At 43.7% G+C, this 19,730-nt stretch overlaps 5 protein-coding genes across 5 annotated transcripts; 4 read left to right on the top strand and 1 right to left on the bottom strand.

Moving 5' to 3' along the window:
• The first annotated feature begins 234 nt into the window (after positions 1–234).
• On the top strand, positions 235–2,380 carry tmsb2 (thymosin beta 2). The gene is made up of 3 exons (XM_056600705.1): positions 235–386; positions 1,744–1,848; positions 2,160–2,380. The coding sequence occupies exons 2-3, from the start codon at positions 1,749–1,751 to the stop codon at positions 2,195–2,197; spliced, it is 138 nt and encodes a 45-aa protein (XP_056456680.1). The 5' UTR covers positions 235–386; positions 1,744–1,748; the 3' UTR covers positions 2,198–2,380.
• A 2,877-nt stretch (positions 2,381–5,257) lies between these two features.
• LOC130390741 (protein Wnt-8a-like) lies at positions 5,258–6,992 on the top strand. The gene is made up of 6 exons (XM_056600852.1): positions 5,258–5,328; positions 5,439–5,472; positions 5,584–5,722; positions 5,900–6,025; positions 6,163–6,305; positions 6,426–6,992. The coding sequence occupies exons 1-6, from the start codon at positions 5,261–5,263 to the stop codon at positions 6,990–6,992; spliced, it is 1,077 nt and encodes a 358-aa protein (XP_056456827.1). The 5' UTR covers positions 5,258–5,260.
• An 876-nt stretch (positions 6,993–7,868) lies between these two features.
• LOC130390700 (protein Wnt-8a-like) lies at positions 7,869–9,502 on the top strand. Its single transcript, XM_056600795.1, has 5 exons — positions 7,869–7,895; positions 7,992–8,121; positions 8,319–8,444; positions 8,553–8,695; positions 8,823–9,502. Exons 1-5 carry the CDS (start codon positions 7,881–7,883, stop codon positions 9,387–9,389), a joined length of 981 nt encoding a protein of 326 aa, XP_056456770.1. The 5' UTR covers positions 7,869–7,880; the 3' UTR covers positions 9,390–9,502.
• Positions 9,503–14,797: 5,295 nt separating this feature from the next.
• Positions 14,798–16,190, bottom strand: syce3 (synaptonemal complex central element protein 3). Its single transcript, XM_056601013.1, has 3 exons — positions 16,117–16,190; positions 15,740–15,848; positions 14,798–15,456 (listed from the first exon to the last, which is right to left on the bottom strand). The coding sequence occupies exons 1-3, from the start codon at positions 16,117–16,119 to the stop codon at positions 15,293–15,295; spliced, it is 276 nt and encodes a 91-aa protein (XP_056456988.1). The 5' UTR covers positions 16,120–16,190; the 3' UTR covers positions 14,798–15,292.
• A 466-nt stretch (positions 16,191–16,656) lies between these two features.
• foxi3b (forkhead box I3b) lies at positions 16,657–19,553 on the top strand. The gene is made up of 2 exons (XM_056600618.1): positions 16,657–17,519; positions 17,728–19,553. Exons 1-2 carry the CDS (start codon positions 16,919–16,921, stop codon positions 18,294–18,296), a joined length of 1,170 nt encoding a protein of 389 aa, XP_056456593.1. The 5' UTR covers positions 16,657–16,918; the 3' UTR covers positions 18,297–19,553.
• The last annotated feature ends 177 nt before the right edge of the window (positions 19,554–19,730 follow it).

Here is a 19,730-nt window from a genome sequence, read left to right on the forward strand (position 1 = left end):
CTGTTGGTCACGCTTTCCCCCAGGCCGTTAACCCTGCAGGGGCAGAAATAACGAGGAATATTGACAAGAGGAATGGAAGCAGCACTGACTAAGCTTTCTCTCTCTCTCTCTCTCTCTCTCTCTCTCTCTCTCTCTCTCTCTCTCTCTCTCTCTCTCTCTCTCTCTCTCTCTCTCTTCTGACACCCCCTCCTCCTCCTCCTCCTCCTCCTCCTCCTCCTCCTCTTAAGGCCACACCCTGGTGCAAAAAGCAGGCGTGCGCGCACACCACCAGTCTCTCTCTCTCTCCCTCTCTCCTCCATAACGCTGAGCCCTCCCTCCTCCTGCACACTCACCGCCTGGCTCGCTTCACGTGTGGACGCTCTCCCTCAGCTCTGTGGAAATCACCGGTAAGGCCTGATTTATCTGCCTTGTTTTCTACATTTCTCTCTCGCTCCTTCTCTCTCTGTCTCTATGTCTCTCTTTCTCCCTGTGCAGATATATATATACAATATATATATATGTATAGTATGCCTTTCTCTCAAGCTATCTGTTTGTCAGTCTGTCTACCTCTCCCTCCATTTCTGTGTGATTATCTTCCCCTCTGGTGCTCAGCAACAAAGGATGGGTTGGGTGTGGCTGGAGCAGCACGAGCAAATGACATGTACCGTTCATGATGGTGGTGGTGATGAAGATGAGAAGGATTATGGTGTAATATCGGTCGGTTTAATGAGTCAGTGTAATGAACCATGGGATGTATTTCAGACATCTTGGCGTGGCTCGTTGTCAGGCCAGCTCATTTCTATCTTGATAAATGTATGTTCGTGTGGCAGAATTCCTCTCCTTGGGGGGATGTTACTTGAATATATAATGAGCCATGAGCTCAGCACATTCATATATGCTTACATTATAACCGTTCACAAAGAAAGGAACTGCAGGCTGGAGTACATTTACAGCGAAAGATTTTCATTCATCCGCGTCAAGATGACAATTTGTCAATAACATACTGCATGGGGCTGCTCACAACAAAACAGTGGGTGGACAAAAGGCTGGGCTTGGGGCTGGGGCTGGGGCTTGGGGATTGGGGCTGGGGCTTGGGGATTGGGATGGGGATGGGGAATGGAGATGGTACCATCTGGGGAAAAAAAGGAAAAGGACTGCAGTGGCTCCAGATGGGGTAGCGGTGCTGTACGGGTCCAGGAGGCTGCAGGGCTGGATGCAGAAGGAGAGGCTGAGCTGAGCAGGAGAACAAAGCCTGAGCCAGACTCGCCTCAGGAGGGGGGGGGGGGGGGGGGTGGCAACAAAGGGGGGTGGCAGCATGGCAGCATGCACCCAGACATGTCTGGATGCATGGTATGTGCACACGTTAGGGAGATACATATAGGGATATATATATAAATGTATTTATATATATATATATATATATATAAATATAAATATCCTCTAGCGGGGGGATGGGAGCTACCCCATTCTGTCAGCCACTCCCTTAGTCAGTATGCAGGGATAAATGTGTCATCAAATACAACACATTCATGTATAATATATATATGTAAATATATATATATGCAAAACATATGGTCACAATTGGCCAATCAAGATTTCAGATATTTTTTCATCGATTTTGTATTCTACATTTGTACAATAACCCTTCATCTAACAGGGGCGTAGGTGAGAGGAACGCTCCGGACATTTTGTATTTGCAGCATGTCTCTTGAGAGGCAAGCCCAGCCCAGTGATAAACGGTCCTTATGCTTCTCTTCCCTAAAGCCAAGATGTCCGATAAGCCCGATATGACTGAGATCTCCAGCTTTGACAAGACAAAGCTGAAGAAGACGGAGACAAAAGAGAAAAACCCTCTGCCCACCAAAGAGAGTGAGTTGCTATTATGTATGCAGGTGTGCGTTGGTGCGTGTGTTAGTGTGTATGTCACATCCACTGCCGTCGGCAGAGCACACTGCAATTCAGCAACGTCAAACCTAATGTACACAACTGCAGTGCGCGCCCCCCCGCAATACACCAGATCATCTAGGCATCCCTTACAGATCAGAAAGTAGTCTACCCCTGACAGCTGCACTGCACACACCCACAGAGCATGCACAAACTAATCGCTCTCCCTATTCCTCTCTCCCTCCCTCCCTCCCTACCTCCCTCCTCTCTCCCTCCCTCCCTCTCCTCTCCCCCAGCCATCGAGCAGGAGCGAAAAGGAGACGCAACACCCTGACCTGGAAGCACAAGTTCCGGCCTGAGGCAGAGATGACGAAGCAAAAAAAAAATGCACTTTCCTTTGATTATTTAGTATTACAAAAATAATTCCCTCATGTAATCTTCTGATAAGCGTGCTATGGGGAACCCCGAGGTGCTGTAGTGGTGCTCAGCATCTTCGGAGGGCCCCTATTTTCATCAAGGGGGGGGGGGGGGGGGGGGGGGGGGGGAGGGGAGGACCTAAGAGCCTGGGTGCCTGTCTTCCGTTCTGGGTTAGCCTTTTGCTAACATGTATCCTATATTGCCAAACCAGGAAGTGTTGCAGCCAAACCAGGAAGTAATGCAGCCAGACCAGGAAGTGATGTGGCCAAAGTAGGAAGTGAGGTGGCCAAAGTAGGATGGGGTGTGGTGACGTAGTGTACAGAGCCAGGCAGGCATGCAGGATGGGGGCAGGGGTCGGGGGGGGGGAAACAATCTGATGCTAATCATGCGGGGTGTTTTCATAATCAACTTTTTACTTTGATTTTATTTATGAAATAAATGTAAATGATTGGAATTACCAGTGACTGGCGTCCATATTGTGTGTAACAATGTCTACCATAAATCATTTAAATATCCTTTAATGTTTGATTATACAAGCTATAGCCTCCAATTAGAATGATCATAAATTATTTTTTGACTCAATGTCCAACCCTCCTTCACCTTATATAAAGCTATAACTTGCATTATAATAATAATCCATTTCATTTTCATGGCAATTTTTATTTACACAGCATAAATACAGGAAAAAACAACAACCAAAATAATGTTGTAATCAGTCTTATTCTATTAGGCTGATTATAACATTTAAAAAAATGCCGATTTGGGCAGAAAGAGGGACAGAGAGGGGATGTTTAAAGCAGTTATAACATCTAACTCTCCTCACCTCTTTAGGCTTTTAGGGTAATCATTTAAACGGGCACTGTGGTTTATAAATGATAGACGCAATTTACAGGTCTTGTTCCAAATCGTAATGGGATGGTTGCTTACATAGCCCTTAAAATCATATCCTGGGCCCAGTCTACCAGAATAAAAACCCTACGCTTATACACGTAGAGCTAAACAAAGCACTGGCGTCGCCAATCCTGTCACCCGTCGGCAGACTGTGACTTTTTTCACCTTCTCTCCTTTTATTGCTTTATTTATCTCACCTCGAGAAGCCCTAAATCACCACTCCCCCCACCGTGCACGGCTTAATGTCTCCCAAATGCCTTGAACGCGCATTTTACTCCATGGTATTTTAAGTAGATAGGATGTTAGGTCTATGTGCGCGTTTGAAGTCGATTTTACGTCGACGGCTGCAGTTGAATACACATGTGTGGACCATAATAAACTGTCAGAATAAACGTACGGACCTGACTAAAGTAGCTGACGGAGTCCATGCGTTTGGCACTATATTGGATATTTCATATAAATCCAAAAAGTTCGTAAAGCCCTATAACATTGTTGGAAGGACCTATTGCTAAAAATTTGATATTTTCATGCAGACAATAGGCCTATATGCGAGTCCTCCGGTCGAATTGTGAAAGAATGATTTCCAAAACTCATTCATACGAGTAAGACCCAACTGAAATTATTAAAAGCCTGATTATTATTATTATTATATTATTATTATTATTATAAATGGTATTATTGGTTATGGGCTAGTCATGATGACGAGCAGTAGGCTAGCCTATCGTTTATGTTTTTATTAATATAGGCTATGCATTATGCACTTATGGTGAATGATTTGTTAATTTATCGATAATAATAGTGATATAGGCTTTAGCAATTAATTAGCTACTGCACGTGAATCATTTGGATCACAGCAGTTTCGATGTTTATGGATCTCTAACAATCATGAGGAATCACGCCCAATCGGTAGATCATTGTTCACAGGTCGCTGGCCCCTAACTGTCCCCTAAAGAGTTAAGGTCCCCATTGAATAGTTCTTCCAGTTCTGTGGGATTAGGATTGCAATGTGATCACTCTTTATTATTTCCCAGGTAGATTTAGGCGTTGAGCCTATGGGTTTCAGGCAAATTGTCGAATGAATGGGATTAATTTATAAATCGGGATCATCCTCACATTAAGAGCTGTTGTGTTAAGGACATCGCTCAATGGCCTATACAGAATTGGTCAAATTGTCTATTAAGAGTTTTGAGTAGTTTATTTGGGATTTTAAATGTGCCGTTTAATTCAACATGATGTGCTGATTATGATTAATCATTTTAGCAATTTGACAGTGGTATCACAATGCTCAAATTAATATGTAAAGGCTACTTTAATATTAAATGAGTGAGAGGCGATCCCTTACCGTCACGTTGCCATTGCTGAGCGAGTAATCCCAAAGAAGAGCGCAATATAACGTTGAATATTTCCCACGTATCATATTGTATTGGTTTGTTTCACTGTCGTAAATTCCCGCAAGTTTCACACCTAGTTGTTTCCAGAGGAAACATCTATTATCCTCTATTGCCATGGCCATGTCAATGTCGCCGACGTGTGATACAGTATTTACATGACTATATATTGAGCTGCTGAAAGAGCCTGCTGGCTTTGTAGTCCCCGTGGGGCCCCGAGGGCCGCTTCCCATACCGCTGCTCATCTGAACGGAATATTAAAAACGGAATAGGCCTACATAGGCCTACATGAATGGTCATAAACGTTCAGAACAATGATCTGCTTGCAAACTTGATGAAAAGTGTTTAAAAACATTTGATTTGGTTCATTTACTGTATTGTTAGTTTTGGAATTCGTGGGAAAGTGAACGAAGGAGGGGGGGAAGCCTGGGAATGACAGGTGAACAAATGCAAGGCTGGTTGGCTGTCTGTGGCCAGTCTTTGAAGTGCATTCATGCCTAGACGTCTCCTGTTTGTTAGCAAGACACGGCCATCACCCTGGGCCATTTTCACAAAGCAACGTGACCAGCAGGGGGAAAAAATCTGTCAATCGACGCGGCAGACGGTATAAATATCATCCTGCCCTAGTCTTCACCACAACAGTCGCCAACTCTGATCGCGTCGCGCCCACTTAGGATACTATACCAGGACATCTTGGAACGATGGGATCTTATCTGATAAAAACCTTCATTATATCCATGTGCTATCACGTTCTGCTTGCCTCCGCCTGGTATGTAGACTCCCCCCCCCCCCCCCCCAAAAAAACAACAACTTTGAACGCATGCACTTTTTGGATGTGGAAATGTTTGACTTAACGTATTTTTTATGTTTATTATCCAGGTCAGCGAACAACTTCCTCATGACGGGACCAAAGGTGAATTATAGACATACAGCTAGGGTATATACTGACCGTACAGATGGTCAACAAAACATTTGTATCCTTTGTTTGTTGGTCAACAACTAATATCATGCTTTGTTTGTTAAGGCTTTTCTGACGTATGCCAGCAGCGTGCAAATGGGTGCACAGAGTGGAATACAGGAGTGCAAACATCAGTTTGGATGGGACAGGTGGAATTGCCCAGAGAGCGCCTTGCAGTTGTCAACGCATACCGGCCTTCGCAGTGGTAAGATAATGCGCCCAATACAGTTTTTTTTAAACATAATATAACGACGAAACAGTGGATAGGATTGGGCTTGTGTTTTTACGCACAGGTTACGCACACGGAATGCGCATATTTTTGGTAGTCTTACAGAGTTGATCTAAGTGAAAATGACAAATGTATTTGGCTTCTTCAATATAGCAACGAGGGAGACGTCTTATGTCCACGCCATCAGCGCAGCAGGAGTCATGTACACATTGACGAAGAACTGCAGCATGGGGGACTTTGACAACTGTGGTTGTGACGATTCCAAAATAGGGCAAATGGGTAAGCCAGTGAAGATTGGACGAGACCGTTTATAAAACACAATGACTTATTATCTAATTATTACAAATGCCCAATTTTGACCCATGCAACGGCTCTGGAATAGCAGCTTTAACTTTATTTTTATTTTTTATTGCCAGGTGGGAGGGGATGGATTTGGGGAGGTTGCAGTGACAACGTTATGTTTGGAGAGAAGATTTCCAAACAGTTTGTTGACGCACTGGAAAATGGCCACGATTCACGAGCAGCTGTCAACCTGCATAACAACGAAGCTGGAAGATTGGTATGGTTATAAAGAATACATATCTATATTGTAAAAAATATATACATATTGATTATCCTGCATTGCATGACACTAAAAATAAGAGTATCGGAGATATTGACTTTTGTAATATTGTTGCAGGCCATCAAAGCCACCATGAGGAGAGCCTGTAAGTGCCATGGCGTGTCGGGGAGCTGCAGTATCCAGACCTGCTGGATGCAGCTGCCCGACTTCAGGAGCGTCGGCAGCTACCTGAAGGAGAAGCACGAGCAGGCCAAAAAACTACAGATGGACAAGAGGCGCATGAGAGCTGGTAACAGCGCGGACAACCGGGGCGCCCTCAACGACGCCTTCAGCGGCATCCGCCGCACAGAACTGATTTATCTGGAGGACTCTCCGAACTACTGCTCCAAGAACCTGAGCCTGGGCCTGCAGGGCACCGAGGGCCGCGAGTGCGTCAAGGGAGACAAGAACATGACGCGGTGGGAACGACGGAGCTGCCGCCGACTGTGCAACGAGTGCGGCCTGCGAGTGGTGGAGAAGCGCGTCGAGATGGTCAGCAGCTGCAACTGTAAATTCCACTGGTGCTGCACTGTAAAGTGCGAGAGATGCACACAGACTGTCACCAAATATTACTGCGCGCGTAGAGAAAGAGGACGCAAGCCCCACAATAAAACCAAACGGAGACACCACGGGCGCAGGCATTAGTGGCTATACCTGTATAAGTATAGTTCACTGCAGTTCATGAATCAAATGCAATTCGTTTATAATGAACACTGTGTTACCGTAACTACTTTATACATGTCTGTAAATATTTCAATGCACTTATTCAGAATGGCGCAAAACCCATTTGAGCTCGTTTCCACTTGATCGAGGACCCAAACAGGTTATAGACTCAACTCTTACACTTGCAACATGAGTTCATGTTTTAGTTTGAGGTTTCTTCTATTGTTGACATTGACGTGTTAAAAAATCATCTATTTTTATTGTAAAACGCATAGTAGCCTATTCTGTATCCCAAAATAAATATTGTAATAATTTATTCGCCTGTGTTCGAGGCTACTTGTTCGGCAGGGGAAGGACGGGGGCTTTGCATGTGTGACTCCGTTTGTATATTGTGAGCGGGTGTCATGGTTCTTAGCCTCTGCGGGACGTCGCGGGATTAAGTCATTAATCGTATGGCTAGTGTCACCCAGCCTCGGGGTCAAAAGTAAACTGTCGCGTAATGCCAGCCTTTGAAGATCGCAAAAGGCGTTTCCTGATCCCAGGGCCCAATCAGCCTCCTCGGAAGACGGAAACACAGAACAGAGTCTTCATTTATCCTCCCATTCAAAATAAAAGGAGGAAGCGTCCCAACGCAGGCGCAAGAAAGGCCAGTCCTCGTTTTTGCGGCAAGCACTGAGGATACAAAATGGTTTATTCATTGCTTTGGCTACTGGTTATTATCCACTTCAAGGGTTTTGCAGCCAATGCTTGGTAAGTTGAATACATCTTCACTATCATACATTTGGAAATTAATGTGGGTACATCTTTGTTTTATATTTTCTAACTGTTTTTCAACATCTTCCTCTCTTAAGGGTCGCAAATAGCTTACTCATGACAGGACCTAAGGTAAAAAAAAATATTTTATTTTTCCGGAAATCTCACATTACCATTTTGGATGAAGCCGATTAAGGGACACACTTAACTGTTGCCTTTTTTATGTAGGCATTTCTGAACTATGCCACGAGCGTGCAGATGGGCACACGGGACGGAATTGAGGAGTGCAAACATCAGTTCGCCTGGGAACGATGGAACTGCCCTGACAGCGCCGTCCAGCTCAGGGGAATGCGAAGCGGTAAGCCTCTTAAACAGCTCCTCTAATGGGACACTTTAACCCAATTTATCTCAGTGTGCTGTAAATGAAGCCTTCAGAACAAAAAGTCATCCAAATGTGTTCAAATATAATCTCGTAGTCTATGCGATCAATTATTAGATTATATTGCAAATTTGGACATTCCCAGTTCTGAAGGTCTTCTGGTTATTTTTTAACAGCGACGAGAGAGACATCTTTCGTCCATGCCATCAGTGCAGCAGGTGTCATGTACACACTAACGCGAAACTGCAGTCTGGGCGACCTCGGGAATTGTGGCTGCGATGTCTCCAAGAATGGAAAAATGGGTAAGAATCGGACACAGTATTTGATGTAGATATTAACCCTGGTGGCGTGACCACTTTGCGCATACATGTGCCCTTACTAAACGCCCTTACTTCTTTCTGGTTTTGCAGGAGGTCGTGGCTGGCTGTGGGGTGGTTGTAGCGATAACGTGGACTTTGGTGAGAGGATTTCAAAACAGTATGTGGATACTCAAGAGACCGGACAAGACTCCAGGGCCGCCGTCAACCTCCACAACAACGAAGCCGGACGGAAGGTGAGACTTGGCTCCGCGCGTAATAAGGGCCTGCGCAATTGTTATTCTGACAACGTTGATTGACCAGTCGGGTTAAGCATTTGTATTCAATATTTCTTTGACCCACTGAATGCCTTCATCATAACAGGCAGTGAAGGCCACGATGAAGCGGATCTGCAGATGCCATGGCATGTCCGAGAGCTGCAGCGTCAAAACGTGCTGGACGCAGCTGTCCGACTTCAGGGACGTGGGCCTCTACCTCAAAGAGAAACACGACCGTGCTCAGAAACTAGAGATGGACAAAAGGCGCATGCGCGCGGCCAATAACGCGGACAACCGAGGCGCCATCGCGGACGCGTTCAAGGACATTGCCCAGACGGAGCTCATCTACCTGGAAGACTCACCAGACTACTGCATGAAGAACGTCACCCTGGGGCTCCACGGCACCGAGGGCCGCGAGTGTCTGCAGCACGGGAACGGCCTTACCCAGTGGGAGCGCAGAAGCTGCCGCAGACTGTGCCACGACTGCGGGCTGAGAGTGGAGGAGCGGCGCACGGAGGTCGCCAGCAGCTGTAACTGTAAATTCCAGTGGTGTTGTAAGGTGAACTGCGAGGACTGCTCTCAGGTCATCGTCAAACACGTGTGCGCCAAGAGAGAGGGCGCACCCGCGCAGGGCTTCAGGAAGAGACACCGCGCACCCAAGGAGAGACAATGAATAAAGGGTTTTCTGTTATGACCAGAGTAGGCCAAAAGATTGCATCTTCAATTATATTATACCGCACTTTCATTTCGTCTTCAATGTGTGTCTTTAATGCCATGCTATTTATGTATTGTGTCCTTCTTTATATAATAAATCGTACTTTATGCTATTATGTTTACACGTCTTTTAAGAGTATTCCTCACTTTAGGGGTTGAAAACTATTCCCTAAACAGGCTGGGGTCAGAACATTCCAGACGGTGCAACACCACCACATCCCAGGTGGTGCATTCCCCTTTGAATACACACAAGGGGATTAGGTAGGCAACGCGGTGAAGTTCACACCTAACTCAAGTGTTTATCCAGCCATGTTCCTGTTGCTAACACTTTGATAACCTGCGTCGATCCCATTCTAATAGCGTATTGCCAACCTGTGAAGGACAAATTAGAGAAGCATAGCACTGCTTAATTACGCATTTAGTAATCCGCGATGATGCCGAGAGACTCCAAGCTCCATTTTCTTTGTAACACCTCATAGGACAAAGGACATAGGCCTACATAACAACAATGTCTTAAAGTAAAGGGGCGTACCTTTGACAGAACCTAACAGCTAACTAACCCCCGGTTATCGATCGAGATAGCAGGGGATCGCATCCATCCGGAATATAAAAAGACTGGATAATGTACGAAAACGTCGAACGAAATGCTATGCATTTACCCTGACGTTAAATTACCTCCCAATTTAGGCGGGAAGACGGTAACGCAACTAGACACTTCTCTGGGGGATCATTTGTTTCCGACCACTTTTTCCCATTGCTTGCCCACGTCTAGAATCTCCCTCTCAGCTTGACACGTCATAAATCTGCCAGGATTCCAACTAAATGAGTGATACCATGGGCTTCATCAGGGGGTCCATGCCTGCGGCGGACGGGGCGGAGATCTGACTCACGTGGGGGCTGGTGGGTCGAACTTTTTGTATTGTTAACATTACGCAGACGCGTTTGTCTGAAGCGACTGGCAGAAAGTGCATTAAACAAAAGAGATATTCCTACGTCGAAAAATGAAAGAATAAACAAGGGCACACTGATTCACTAAATAAGCAATGCAACTGTCAGGTGCTGCGACATAGAAACTGCCCAAAAAAAGGCGAATTAAACTGTATTTAATCTTAAATTAAATGTCAAATCAAACCAGATAGCACGCAAAAAATACTTTTTAATTGTGATAATCTGTTCAAACAGCCAAAGAAAGAGCTCCATGTGATTTAAAGGGCAAGGTTCCATTACAACACACATTTACACCCACACAGACACACACACACACACGCGCGCGCGTAGACGCACACAAAGACCGAAGAGTGCGCGAGTGCGTGAAGTTAGCAGCGCATGTTTCCCATGCTTCCTGCTGTGCTCTAATTAAGGCCCAGAGATAGCAGAAAGCTGGTAACCTCTTTGTCTCGGTCTTTGACTAATGGTCACAAGCTACAGCACCATATCGGAGCCATATTGTTTCTTAATTGAACTCCACCAACATCTTTCCCACCAAAACACACACACACACACACACGCACGCACGCACGCACGCACGCACACACGCACACACACACACACACACACACACACACACACACACACACACACACACACACACACACACACACACACACACACACACACACACACACACACACACACATTACATCATATTTGATAAGTTGAAAACATTTTGTAAAAGTTTCATATCAGGTTTCTTGTATTGATGTTCAAATTTCTCGCAGAATATAAGCTTTTCCTTTAAATGTACAGTTTCAGTATTACCTAAGCAAACCTCCTGTGAAGTTATATTTCCATGACACCTTAAAACACCACCAGCACTTTTCATAGCTTTCTTTTTGTTGTTTTTCCCAGGAAAGAGGCATGCATGGGGGAGGACGATCTTCCACCAGGACCCCCCAAGAGGACCCCTGTATTCACGCAGACAGGCCTGGGGGTCTCAGTGGGAGATTGGGGTGATGGTCCTTCTTACCCTCCCACTGTCACTCGGGTGTGAGATACCAGAGTCCTCCTTGCACTGGGCTGGGAAGATGTTTATGTTATGTTTATGTCAGCCACACATGGGAAAGAAGCATAATAAATGATCAGACTCCAAACACACCTCCCATCCCTGTGATATTAGGCATCATGTAATGTTTAGGAAAACATAAATATATGCCACTAATAGGCCCCAGAAATAGGGTAACTGCATTTTAAAGGGACTTATCGGGTTGAGAACAATCAAAGCAGAGCAGCTAAGTGGTACAGCAACCATAGTATTAGGATGATCCTGATATACAAATTGATCACTGTCACAGTGGAAAGTCAAAAACAGCCCATGGAGGGAGCTCACTCACTGATTATAAACTATGCAGACACTCCGTCATGTGACACAATTTGCCTTTATGGATTACAAAAACATTAATTTTAATGTCATCAATGTCATCAACATGAAGTGCTATTCATCCTGGTCTGACTTTCTTTATGGAAATATTATAAATGTTATATTGCTATATAACTTGTCATATCATGTCAAAAACACAATATTTCATGTTGGTTTTGCAAGTCATAACAATTAACCCAAACCAATGAACAGTTAGATTTAAAAAATCAGTTAAAATATAACTATAAAAAATATAAAACAACAGTGCATGTAGAAAACAATGCTCCTTGCACTTTCGGGCAAGTCCAGAAGAGGGCGGCCCCGTTTCTTACCATGAAGGGGAAACGATTCAGAACTTAATCCATTCAACGCCTGAACTATCAAGACATTTATAAAGCAGATCACACGTGCATTTTCTAAATTGCCTACTAGTTCCTATATATGCTGTTATATTGAAATATGTAAACATTTATAGGGCCGTAACATTTTAAATGAATTTGCGCATAAAAGTGTGAGACTTTGTCTTTCTTTTGTTTTTACATGAGTGGAAGTTTTGTATTGTTTTTGCCTGGTTAGCGTCTCTAAAGAGGTGATCCCAGTGAGAAAAAGGTGAAGTAGGCCTATAGGCTACACATGTTGTGTAGGCCTATAGGCTACACATGTTGTGTAGGCTACAGTCCAGTAGGGCTGGTCAATGACAATGGAGAAACGATGTAAAACAATACATTTCTGCTTTACAATGATATTGGTCAAGTGTCGAGCATGTCAAGCGTACAGGAGTAGGCTATAGATGCAAAGTATTAATCACACTTTGCCTCAGAAGAGCTATAACATTGTAATCTAGGCTATGTAAGTTACATAGACATACCCACGCACATAAAAAACACGTAAATGTGTCAACAACCACTCACACAGATAGACAGAGACGCTTGAATGAAACATAGTGTACAAAACCAACAAGATCCGAGTAATTTGCTGTTAACATGTTTTAGTGATGTGGTTTGATTTGACTCGAGTGTCATAAAAGTCTAAACTTAATAAGATGTAATTTCTGCCGCCAGGCACTAGGCTCTATTCGCCGTATAATAGGCAACTGCTTTCCTGTGACAGAAGGTGGCAGTGTTGTATAACAAAGGGTTTACATTTCTATGCCTCATATTTTTTCCAGGTATATTTGCAAAACCGTTGGGCAGTTAATAAACATTGTTATTTCATTTTAAATAATAACAGAGGACAGCTGCAACCAGTTATATCGGTTTTGACACGTTCGTAGGTGATGATATGGATCCAAATTAGTAAAGTTCAGTAGGCCTACTGTGTACACAAAGCTGATCTTAGCGTGATTAACAAGGGCCGCATGGATTGCTGTTTCATTTGAGATCCCACTCCTCACTTTTACTGCACTGTGCTGTTTTGGCATTTTGCTTGCAGAGGGTTAACTTTTCAGAGGTGCGCAAAGTCTCCATTATTGTCTCTGTGTTGCGTCATGTGACTCTTTGCGATGGGACCGTAAACTTGTTAGTAGGCCAACAGGGGAAAAATGATTTGGACACACAGTCCACACTCTGTGTGGAGCTCCAAACTTTGAGTGATGAAAGACGCATAGTCAGTGAACCGTGGACAAGGGCCTTGTTTGAGTCATCTTTGGTTTCCACCTTTATATTAGGTTTTACATTTTAAATTACGAATTGTGTGAGCAGCTGTGCACCTATTGCCCTGATTAATACAATGTCTACAATTTTATTATCAGTAGCAAAGGCAAACTTTACTCCATGATCAAAGAGTCAGTGAGGCAATCTCATAACAATGCAGATGTTTCCTTTCTCCCTTTAATTTTGTTTTGTATAGTTCATAAGATCAAATCCAAAAATGACATATTGTGCCTCGGGTTAAACATGGCAGTAGAGGTCAAATCGGTCTTTCCGTGGTTTTTATATGCCGCAGTTTTCCTGTTTAATTAAATCTGAATGAACGGTCACACTCTCCGACAGATCAGTCATGAATCTGAGCTCATTTACACGTGTAAAGGTTATTGTCTTATTGGAATTCTGACCAAAACCAACAAAAAACGTATTCTTGTAGATACACAGATTACACACCATTTATTATTATTCTTCAGGGGTAAAGGCTGGACTCGGTGGAATCTGTCCTGCATCTAATCTTTTCAGAGTTGCCATCTTGCCTGGGTGGCCGAAATGCACAATCAAATCACACTGCCTGAGCTCCGTCTGCACTGTAGACACAAAAAGAAGAGCGTTCACTTTCAAAATGCACTCAGGTGCATTCGTGCTAGCAGGAAAGAGTGAAAGTTAATAAGCAGTGATTTTAGTTATTTTGTCTTTGTTAAAAAGTATGTAGCCTAATAATATAACATTTGTAAATTGCAGCTCATTAAACTGAAATATTTTATCATGAATCAGTATGAAGTTTAGATAACCTGTGTCACTACATGCCTTTCATATCTTATGTGTTTTTCATGGACAAACTATTCTGAAATACAGCCTTCAGCGGAACCCAAGCTAATTGAAACAAAGTACAAAGATGACTCTTTAACCTTAATTGACACACTTGGCAAAATCCATTGTCGTTGTTCACCAAGCGATCATCTTGGTTAGAAATATTCGCTGCAGGGGGAACTGTATGTGAAATCCCCATGCATCCAAATGTTTAAATGATCCCAACAGTATCATTAACAAAGCAATGCACGATTACAAATATTGCGTTGGCATGAAAGGTATTTTGGGCTTTGCATCTGTATGCACATTGCTCTTTATCAAAGAACTTCACTAGCACACGCAACATAAACTATGGGGTCAGTTGAAGTTAGGACAAGGGTCCAGGATGATCACTCACATACAGGCCAGTCGGGTCATGTCCCCGTGTAGGGAGTCGAGTCTACCAAGGAGGTCCTCAAAATCGGTGGAATCAGGAAAGCAATTATCCTCTTTGCTCATCACTGAGGTTTCCATCTGGGATAAAAAACCAATATTAACACATGGAATTCCCTTGATAGCCAAATTGACTCTATGTCCAACAATAATTGCTTGTGCTCATGCAGTATAGATCTTTGCACTACATATACAACCAAAAACGTCATATATAAAATGGTGTGTGCTATCTGCTATGCTGCCTAAAGAGCGAAAGTAATTATCTGAAGCCATAGGAGTACATTTTTTTTATTGTTATTATTCATTTCACAAAAACATATATCTCATGCAAGTGCAGCGGCAGCCGTAAACTGCTGTTTATGCTATCAACACGGTCGACCTTCGGGCTTGGCAACACAACATGCACCACCAAGTAAGATATTTGAAATGAAGAACATTGGTCACCATGACAGGAAAACATTACTGGTTAAGATTAACATGGAACACTACTGGTCAACAACATAACACAGTGTAACAGTGAATATCTTTATTTAGCCCAAACTATTGTCCCTTCTGAAATCCCAAACAAAATATAACCATCGGATCATCCCTTTAAGGGCAATGTGGTTTCAGATGGGTTCACTTGTCTTCTTGGGGCTCCTTGTTCAACTCTGAGTCATCTTCTTCCCTACAGATAAAAGCTTTGCATCTCTTATAAGCGTCTTGGAGCCTCAGCATCATATCCCCTTGTTCTGGGCTGGTCCGCTGGACCACCATGTCATAGGCCATCCAGGTTAACTGCACTGCGTGTTCACAGAGAACAGCCAAGGTTAATGTGTTGTATAGCCTACTACATGGATATACATTGATTGTATGCATTATGTATCTGCATCAGTCAGTATGCAGGGATAAATGTGTCATAAAATACAATATATTCATATGTGTATATATATATATATATATATATATATATATATATATATATATATATATATATATATATATATACACATGTTAAAACAATATAAATATAATGAAAGCAGACGTTACATTAACGTCCTCCGTGACGGTTGACAAGTTTCTAACCTGATATGTTCTCAACGTCTTCAATCATTCTCTCTGAATTCTTGTTGAGCTCCAGCATGTCTTTGTAGTCACCCTGCTGCCGCTCGGTGGAGGAAGGTGAATCGCACATCTACAAACCGAAAGGTCTAATTAACGCAAACTAACTAATAAACTAATGTTTAATCTTACCCGCAATCGACGCCAGGGATGAAGACACCTTTTGGAAGTGCTAACTTCAGCTAACTTTCTACTGGCAGTGGGGCGCTTATTAAATGCTTCCTTTAAAGTATCATGGTCGAATTATGATGACTAGCTGGCTTATATTTAGTTCATTGTTAGGTTTACCGCCTAACAGCACTCAAATTAATATATATATATTAGATAAACAAATTACTTACCATTAATAACCGACGAAAAGGCTTCTTTGCAATGCAAACGTGAAGTCGTCACTTGAAATGAATGACGTATTGAGTAAACATCGTATGCACATTTTCGCGCCAGTCAGACATTTAAGCGTCGCGTGAGGCAGCACTTGACAGAATACAAATTGAATGTATTTATTTATGTGCCTATTTATTTAGGCTCAATTATTTTATTTTAGTGTGACCACAATAGTTCACATGATAATCATGGACAATGGATATCTAGGAGTATGGAATCCTCGTCTATATTTATAATTCTATGTAGGTGTTATTGTATGATGTTAGTATGATGTTATTGTATTATCATACTATTTCCACCTCAATATCTACTTCAGAAAGGGTAACAGTAATAATGGAAAATTTCGTAATTAAAAGTGACTAAATGAGGAACTTGCTGACAAAGAAAAAAAAAGGAAGAAAAAAAGACTTGCTAACCTGAGGAAACAACCAATCAAATGAGTGAGGGGGTGTTTCATGGGAAGGAGATAAAGCAGGTGTGACAGGTGACCTCTCAGACTTAAAACAACGACAAAGAGGCAACACATTTCAAGGGAGTCAGAGAGCTCGAGGAGATTAGTGAGCTCTGTAAACGCTGTAGCCTTGAGAAGATAGGCTACTTTTAGACATTGCACAGAAGACTTTCTAAGACCTTCCTTTTGGATCAGAAAAAAAGGAGACTTCTGTAATTCAAGGCATTAGAGATTGAAACACAAACAAAGGACCACCCAGGGTAAAGTAAAAAAAAAAGAAAGAATTGGTGGGTGCAAACTCTGTCTTGATGTCTTCATTCGAGACCCAGGGCCAGTCTCCTCCGCGTTGTGGCCCCCAGTTCCCAAACCTGGGCCAGGAGCCCCCAGAACTCAGCATGTACAGTGACTGTTACTACCCTCCTCCCTCACTGCCGAGCCCTCAGCGCACCACTCCTTCCGCCTACGACCTCGGCGACTATGCCGCGTCTTCCCCAAACCCTTACCTCTGGTTCAACGGCCCCGGGATCAACACAACGCCTTACCTGGCCGCCACTGGCCCGCCGGGGAACCCCGGGCCCCCGTTTGTGCCTCAACACTACGGCATGCAGCGGCCCTACCTGGGCCCCAACGGGGCGGGAGGCCCGGGGGGGGAGCTGAGCTGGTTCTCCCTGCCTTCTCAAGAGGACCTGATGAAGCTGGTGCGACCGCCGTACTCCTACTCTGCTCTGATCGCCATGGCCATCCACGGAGCCCCGGACAGGAGGCTGACCCTGAGTCAGATCTACCAGTACGTGGCGGACAACTTCCCCTTCTACAACAAGAGCAAGGCGGGCTGGCAGAACTCAATCAGACACAACCTGTCGCTCAACGACTGCTTCAAGAAGGTGCCCAGAGATGAGGATGATCCAGGTAATAACTCTATAAACTCAATAAACACAATTAATATTTAGATTCATTTTTATCCAACGAATGTCTTTTAATTGACAATGCAATTCACACGTGTATTCCCAATACGTGTCTGTGTATGTCCTTTTCCCGGTACATGTCTGTTATGTTACATCGGATGTGCCATGTTTGTTTGATCTAATCCAATTTTGATGCTCTTCTGACGTCACAGGCAAAGGCAACTACTGGACACTGGACCCCAACTGTGAAAAGATGTTTGACAATGGAAATTTCCGTCGCAAGAGGAAGAGGAAGTCGGACACTCTCTCAGCCGAGGGGGGCTCAGGGGCGTCCGAGTCGGTTGACAGCGGGCGTGACAGCCCCAAACATTCCGGAAACTCTTCTCTCGATATGTCCGACAGCCCGGACCGAATCCCTTCCCCTTCGTCCTCAGGCCCCACCACGCCGTGTTTGAGCAGCTTCCTGTCAGAGATGACGGGGGTCTCCGCCATGGCGGTCAACGAGCTGGGGGGTGACGGCCTCCCCCGGCCGCTGCAGCTCAACCTGTCCATGGAGGGGCCTCAAAGGGCGGCGTCGTCCGGGGTCTTTGGTGGCTACTCTGCCGGCTCAGGGCCGTCGGAGTGGGCCGCCGCGCTGCCAGTGCCCCCCGCACTGACGTCCTCCCCCACTCACTCTTCCCTCGGGTACAGCAGTCCCATCCTCAGTCAGTTCAATGGGCATTTCTACCCGGGGCTGGGTTCAGCGGGAATCCTCTACCCACGCGAGGGCACCGAGGTTTGAGAAGACATGGAGCAGGGATATCAGGTTACTGGAGCGACTTCGATTCACCGTTGACTCTCTCGATTATTCACCTTTAGGTAAATTGTGTTTTAGGCATTTAACCAGGAGAAACAAATGCATGTTTAGCAGATGAAAAAAACACACACCTTGGGCAAACATTTTTGTCTTGTTTGTGTGTCAGGTTGTGTTTTTTTTGCGCTGACTGAGACAGTTGAGTTCACTATAGCGTGAGACAGCAGGGTGTGAACCTTGTGTTTCCCATAGGAAAGGCTGAATCAGCTTCTAGACCATACAAAGGACACGCTCAAAAATCCCAGGCAACCTGATTATCTGGTCTTAAATCATCTTTTTTATTCTGACACAAGCTTGTTTGCATCAGATCTGACTCATTATTAAACCAGTGCTCTTGCTGACATTGTACCATTCCAACGTTTCTGCTCTCTGCTTTTGATCTAGCATAAAGATGTTATTCAACACCTATGGGAAAATGTAGGCATGATTGCAAGGTAGTTAACATGGTACGACTAACAAGGAAAACACGTCAGCGTTGCTACCAATCACTAATTCGATATGCAATCAATACATGATATACAATCTAACAATCTTATCGAAAAAACGGATGGATTTTGTCTGTAAATATGTATGTGTTTTTTAACATTGACTACACATTTATATTGTTGGATTTGGGGGTGATTTACTTGTACAAAATGGCAAAGTATTGTATACACTGTGTGTTTTTGATATTATTAAAAAATGTTCTGGAACTCTAAAGCTTTGATTTCATTTTAATTTTAATTTTGCCCAGTATCAATATCATTTTAGGACTGATAGATGGAACTCAGCTACACTTATACACAGACATACGTGAAAAACACACACCCCCACTCACACAAACAATTAAAGAAATTTTAATGACAAGAGAATGTGGAGAATGGGTATAACCCGTATGACAGTCCGAGTAACCTGAGCCTCCTCTGGTGGATGGTTAACTGCTTCTGCTAAACGATGAGGATTCTCAAACTGGCTCCCAACAAGTCCTTTCACCGAGATTATGCCACCACCACCTCTATACTCACATTGCTAGCTCAGATAAGACATTGAATAAAGAGAGACAACTGTAAGATGGAAAAACCTCAATATATAGGGAAAAGGGAAGGTGTTGCTGTGAATACTGTATTGTTAAATGGTGTTGATTGCCATCCATGAGTACTTTCAAAGAAATGGGCAAAGGAATGATTGACTGTGACATTGCATGCTTGGTTGCCTATACATATACCTTCTTCAACCAACATCAATACATGTCTTAATTGGTATTGGTTTTTTGTTAACAAATTGAATTGTCAATTCCTTGCAAAACCGTTATATTCTTTATTAAATCCTCTCATCAATTACACAAATGCTTTCAGTATATACATATTAAAACCACTCTTCGAT

Source organism: Gadus chalcogrammus, chromosome 10 (genome assembly GCF_026213295.1).
Source record: "Gadus chalcogrammus isolate NIFS_2021 chromosome 10, NIFS_Gcha_1.0, whole genome shotgun sequence".
Classification (NCBI taxonomy): domain Eukaryota; kingdom Metazoa; phylum Chordata; class Actinopteri; order Gadiformes; family Gadidae; genus Gadus; species Gadus chalcogrammus.

Bases quoted from the DNA above. Each gene is read 5' to 3' on its own strand.
- syce3 (XM_056601013.1), bottom strand. The intron at 15,457-15,739 runs GTTAGAAACTTG...GTGAACACGCAG, and splicing joins AGACGTTGAGAACATATCAG to TGCAGTTAACCTGGATGGCC.
- LOC130390741 (XM_056600852.1), top strand. From the start codon at position 5,261: ATGGGATCTTATCTGATAAAAACCTTCATTATATCCATGTGCTATCAC. The intron at 5,329-5,438 runs GTATGTAGACTC...TTTATTATCCAG, and splicing joins GTTCTGCTTGCCTCCGCCTG to GTCAGCGAACAACTTCCTCA. The intron at 6,306-6,425 runs GTATGGTTATAA...ATATTGTTGCAG, and splicing joins ACAACGAAGCTGGAAGATTG to GCCATCAAAGCCACCATGAG.
- LOC130390700 (XM_056600795.1), top strand. The intron at 8,122-8,318 runs GTAAGCCTCTTA...ATTTTTTAACAG, and splicing joins GCTCAGGGGAATGCGAAGCG to CGACGAGAGAGACATCTTTC. The intron at 8,445-8,552 runs GTAAGAATCGGA...CTGGTTTTGCAG, and splicing joins CTCCAAGAATGGAAAAATGG to GAGGTCGTGGCTGGCTGTGG.
- tmsb2 (XM_056600705.1), top strand. From the start codon at position 1,749: ATGTCCGATAAGCCCGATATGACTGAGATCTCCAGCTTTGACAAGACA. The intron at 1,849-2,159 runs GTGAGTTGCTAT...CCTCTCCCCCAG, and splicing joins CCCTCTGCCCACCAAAGAGA to CCATCGAGCAGGAGCGAAAA.
- foxi3b (XM_056600618.1), top strand. From the start codon at position 16,919: ATGTCTTCATTCGAGACCCAGGGCCAGTCTCCTCCGCGTTGTGGCCCC. The intron at 17,520-17,727 runs GTAATAACTCTA...CTGACGTCACAG, and splicing joins CAGAGATGAGGATGATCCAG to GCAAAGGCAACTACTGGACA.